The 5,354-nt window shown below is 32.9% G+C and overlaps 1 protein-coding gene across 1 annotated transcript; it reads left to right on the forward strand.

The window, feature by feature from the left end:
* The first annotated feature begins 1,566 nt into the window (after positions 1 to 1,566).
* On the forward strand, positions 1,567 to 4,841 carry LOC138878390 (uncharacterized). The gene is made up of 5 exons (XM_070158065.1): positions 1,567 to 1,776; positions 1,879 to 2,061; positions 3,629 to 3,792; positions 3,868 to 4,049; positions 4,345 to 4,841. Exons 1-5 carry the CDS (start codon positions 1,567 to 1,569, stop codon positions 4,839 to 4,841), a joined length of 1,236 nt encoding a protein of 411 aa, XP_070014166.1.
* Positions 4,842 to 5,354: the final 513 nt, after the last annotated feature.

Raw genomic sequence — 5,354 nt, forward strand, 5'->3', positions numbered from 1 at the left:
AAAAAAGATCAAACGTGTAAATATTACTTGATAAATAAAATTATTTAATTACCAAAAAAATACCCTACTCATTAGATATTATGTCATGTTCAATATAAATTATTAAATTATTATCAGAATACTTTCTGGACATAATTTTTCTATTACTACTTCTTATCGACCGTATTAATATCTCTATTGCATTTCATTGCTAATAATGTTATTACTTGAATATTTTATTTGAATGATTACAGTGAGAATGAGAAACTTTTTAAATAATTTAACATAAGTACTTTATTTGAATAATTATTACTTCATTTGAATAATTATTTTTATAAAAAGAAAAAAAAATCTCTAACTTATAAGCTCAAAACTAAAAATTCAAAATACCCAAACCGTTTAATCCGAAAGCGAACTTAAAAATCCAACTTATTTAAATTGAATTTGAATTGTCATTTCTTCAATCCGAAAATCGAAAATCCAAACCAAAATTTTCAATCCTGAATTGAATTTGAATTGTCATTTCTTCCATCCGAAAATCAAAAATCCAAACAAAAATTTTCATATTCTATCCATACCGTCCGGACGCCCACCCCTGCAATAATCGACTATTATTCACGGTATTGAATCACCTAATCTTCTTCAAAAATGACAAAAATTAACTTTTTCCATATACGGCTTCCTTTTTGGATATTGAACTACTATAGTGCAAGCTCCACTGAACGGGTTGCTTTGCAAGGGCAGATCTAGTGTTATGGATACGGGTTCAATTGAACCAATAACTTTCGACAGAATTCGGGAATATACTGGGCAAAATTACTGAAATATGGTCATATATTCTTGTTTGAACCCATAGACTAAATTAGGCTATGGGTTCAGTGGTAAAAGTGCTGGCAGAGTGCTGCTTATTCCAGCGAGGACTAGAGTTCGAATCTCTATGTCTACAATTTTTATTGCATTTTTATTTAAGTTACTGTTTGACTTCTTTGTTACTTTTGGACTTCTTTTGCCCCTTTCCATTTAAAGAGGCCCGTTTCTTATCCTTAAAAGATGAGGACCCATCTAATTAATACTCCATTATTCTTTATTGTATACTTCTTGTGGGGCTTTTTAATAATTATAAAAAGTTAAGGCTTCTTTCTTATTTTCTTGGTCTTCACAAAGCTTTAAGAGATCAAAAAGTTCCACTTTACACAAGGTTCTTCTTTCCTAAATTTTTAAAGTTAAGGTTTCAAAAGAATCAAAGCAAATGCTCTTCTTCTTGGACATAAACTGCAATCAATTCTCTTTATTTTGCTAGTATGACTCTATGGCTCTTTCTCAATAATAATGCAATATTTATTAATTATAAGTTAAAGGATCCGCCTCTGTTCTTGGTTCTTGAACACCCATTCTTGATTCTTGAATATTTAAAAAGTAATCCTTTTGAGTTTTGTCATTAAGTTCCATGTCTAGCAATTATTTATGTTTGTTTGGATAACTAGTTAGCTCCTTCCATTCAATCTAACAAGATTAAAGTACCTCTGCTCGAGTGTAATTTGTTTTTTGTATTTTTGTAGTTGTAGGATCTTTTTAATAAGGGTGAATATGATTACGAAATTTTTCAAGGCTATTCCAACTCCTCAAACTTCTGGTTCTAGTCCTCCTACGCCGAGTTCTTCTCCAAGTCCAACTATTCATGACAATATCAATCCTTCAGCAAGATTAAACAAAGAGAAAATGTTGAATTTGAATCTTGAACCCGATCCTGCAGAAAGAAAGCAAATTTCAGAGTATCCTCCGAATTTACGTGATCAAGTGAGGAGACATTATATTCAACAAGGGCCTTGTAAACCTTGTAATTGTAGATTTCCAAAAAGAGATTTTGGTGGATTTATGCGTCAATTTAATCTTGAATAGTTTAACACTTCATACTCTGGATGGTTAGAATATAGTGTTAAAGTTGATGCAGCATTTTGCTTATGTTGTTACTTGTTTAAAAATGAGCATGGAGGACATGGAAAAGTTGGGGATTCTTTAACAAAGAGTGGTTTTAGAGCTTGGAATAAAGCTATAGAAAGATTTAACGCATATATTGGAGAGGTAAATAATCTTCACAATCGGTGTTTTAAGATGATGATAGACTTAATTAATCAAGAATAATCAATTCTAACCTCTTTTGACAAGCAGTCTGAAAAAATTAAAAGTGATTATCGAGTTCGGTTGAATGCTTCGATTGATGTGGCAAGATTTCTTTTAAAATAAGGAATGTCTTTCCGGGGCCACGATGAAGGTGAAACTTCTACTAAAAGAGGAAACTTTGTAGAACTCTTACAATGGTATGCAGATAGGGATGATGAAGTGAAAAAAGTTGTGCTACAAAGTGCTCCACAAAATAACATGATGATTGCTCCAAATATTCAAAAAGATATCGTGAATGCTTGTGCGAAATAAATAATGAAAGCAATAGTTGAAGATTTGAATGGAGATTATTTTGGAATTTTGGTTGATGAATCTAAGGACGTCTCTCATAAGGAACAAATGGCTCTTGTTCTGCGGTATGTCAACAAAGAGGGCAAACTTATTGAGCGATTCCTTAGTATTGTTCATGTTTAAAAAACAACTTCATCGTCATTACAAAAAGCAATCTATGATTTTCTTTTAGAGCACTCATTGAGTCCATCTCAAATACGGGGACAAGGTTATGATGGAGCTAGTAACATGCAAGGAGAAATTAATGGTTTTAAAACTTTAATTCTGAAAGATAATCCTTCGGCATATTGTATACATTGCTTTGCAGGGGCGGATCTAGTGTTATGGATACGGGTTCAATTGAACCCATAACTTTCGACAGAACCCGGGAATATACTGGGCAAAATTACTGAAATATGGTCATATATTATTGTTTGAACCCATAGACTAAATTAGACTATGGGTTCAGTGGTAAAAGTGTTTGCAGAGTGCTGCTTATTCCAGCGAGGACTGGAGTTCGAATCTCTATGTCTACAATTTTTATTGTATTTTTATTTAAGTTACTGTTTGACTTCTTTGTTACTTTTGGACTTCTTTTGCCCCTTTCCATTTAAAGAGGCCCGTTTCTTATCCTTAAAAGATGAGGACCCATCTAATTAATACTCCATTATTCTTTATTGTATACTTCTTGTGGGGCTTTTTAATAATTATAAAAAGTTGAGGCTTCTTTCTTATTTTCTTGGTCTTCACAAAGCTTTAAGAGATCAAAAAGTTCCACTTTTCAGAAGGTTCTTCTTTCTCAAATTTTTAAAGTTAGGGTTTCAAAAGAATCAAAGCAAAGGCTCTTCTTCTTGGACATAGACTGCAATCAATTCTCTTTATTTTGCTGGTATGACTCTATGGCTCTTTCTCAATAATAATGCAATATTTATTAATTATAAGTTAAAGGATCCGCCTCTATTCTTGGTTCTTGAACGCCCATTCTTGATTCTTGAATATTTAAAAAGTAACCCTTTTGAGTTTTGTCATTAAGTTCCATGTCTAGCAATTATTTATGTTTGTTTGGATAACTAGTTAGCTCCTTCCATTCAATCTAACAAGATTAAAGTACCTCTGCTCGAGTGTAATTTATTTTTTGTATTTTTGTAGTTGTAGGATCTTTTTAATGAGGGTGGATATGATTACGAAATTTTTCAAGGCTATTCCAACTCCTCAAACTTATGGTTCTAGTCCTCCTACGCCGAGTTCTTCTCCAAGTCCAACTATTCATGACAATATCAATCCTTCAGCAAGATTAAACAAAGAGAAAATGTTGAATTTGAATCTTGAACTTGATCCTGCAGAAAGAAAGCAAATTTCAGAGTATCCTCCGAATTTACGTGATCAAGTGAGGAGACATTATATTCAATAAGGGCCTTGTCAACCTTGTAATTGTAGATTTCCAAAAAGAGATTTTGGTGGATTTATGCGTCAATTTAATCTTGAATGGTTTAACACTTCATACTCTAGATGGTTAGAATATAGTGTTAAAGTTGATGCAGCATTTTGCTTATGTTGTTACTTGTTTAAAAATGAGCATGGAGGACATGAAAAAGTTGGGGATTCTTTCACAAATAGTGGTTTTAGAGCTTGGAATAAGCTATAGAAAGATTTAACGCACATATTGGAGAGGTAAATAGTCTTCACAATCGGTGTTTTAAGATGATGAGAGACTTAATTAATCAAGAACAATCAATTCTAACCTCTTTTGACAAGCAGTCTGAAAAAATTAAAAGTGATTATCGAGTTCGGTTGAATGCTTCGATTGATGTGGCAAGATTTCTTTTAAAACAAGGAATGTCTTTCCGGGGCCATGATGAAGGTGAAACTTCTACTAAAAGAGGAAACTTGTAGAACTCTTACAATGGTATACAGATAGGGATGATGAAGTGAACAAAGTTGTGCTACAAAGTGCTCCAAAAAATAACATGATGATTGCTCCAAATATCCAAAAAGAGATCGTGAATGCTTGTGCGAAAGAAATAATGAAAGCAATAGTTGAAGATTTGAATGGAGATTATTTTGGAATTTTGGTTGATGAATCTAAGGACGTCTCTCATAAGGAACAAATGGCTCTTGTTCTGCGGTATGTCAACAAAGAGGGCAAACTTATTGAGCGATTCCTTAGTATTGTTCATGTTAAAAAAACAACTTCATCGTCATTACAAAAAGCAATCTATGATTTTCTTTTAGTGCACTCATTGAGTCCATCTCAAATACGGGGACAAGGTTATGATGGAGCTAGTAACATACAAGGAGAAATTAATGGTCTTAAAACTTTAATTCTGAAAGATAATCCTTCGGCATATTGTATACATTGCTTTGCAGGGGCAGATCTAGTGTTATGGATACGGGTTCAATTGAACTCATAACTTTCGACAGAACCCGGGAATATACTGGGCAAAATTATTGAAATATGGTCATATATTATTGTTTGAACCCATAGGCTAAATTAGGCTATGGGTTCAGTTGTAAAAGTGCTGGCAGAGTGCTGCTTATTCCAGTGAGGACTCGAGTTCGAATCTCTATGTCTACAATTTTTATTGCATTTTTATTTAAGTTACTGTTTGACTTCTTTGTTACTTTTGGATTTCTTTTGCCCTTTTCCATTTAAAGATGCCCGTTTCTTATCCTTAAAAGATGAGGACCCATCTAATTAATACACCATTATTCTTTATTGTATACTTCTTGTGGGGATTTTTAATAATTATAAAAAGTTGAGGCTTCTTTCTTATTTTTTTGGTCTTCACAAAGCTTTAAGAGATCAAAAAGTTCCATTTTTCAGAAGGTTCTTCTTTCCCAAATTTTTAAAGTTAGGGTTTCAAAAGAATCAAAGCAAAGTGTGATGACCTGCCATGTCATCATGCCACATAGGCGTCATTTGG

This window comes from Nicotiana sylvestris, chromosome 1 (assembly GCF_000393655.2).
Source record: "Nicotiana sylvestris chromosome 1, ASM39365v2, whole genome shotgun sequence".
Taxonomy (NCBI): domain Eukaryota; kingdom Viridiplantae; phylum Streptophyta; class Magnoliopsida; order Solanales; family Solanaceae; genus Nicotiana; species Nicotiana sylvestris.

Excerpts from the sequence above, each read along its gene's own strand:
- LOC138878390 (XM_070158065.1), top strand. The coding sequence starts at position 1,567 with ATGATTACGAAATTTTTCAAGGCTATTCCAACTCCTCAAACTTCTGGT. Across the intron at positions 3,793-3,867 it reads GAAAGAAAGCAAATTTCAGA|ATTTCCAAAAAGAGATTTTG; the intron begins GTATCCTCCGAA and ends TTGTAATTGTAG. Across the intron at positions 4,050-4,344 it reads GGATTCTTTCACAAATAGTG|ATAGGGATGATGAAGTGAAC; the intron begins GTTTTAGAGCTT and ends AATGGTATACAG.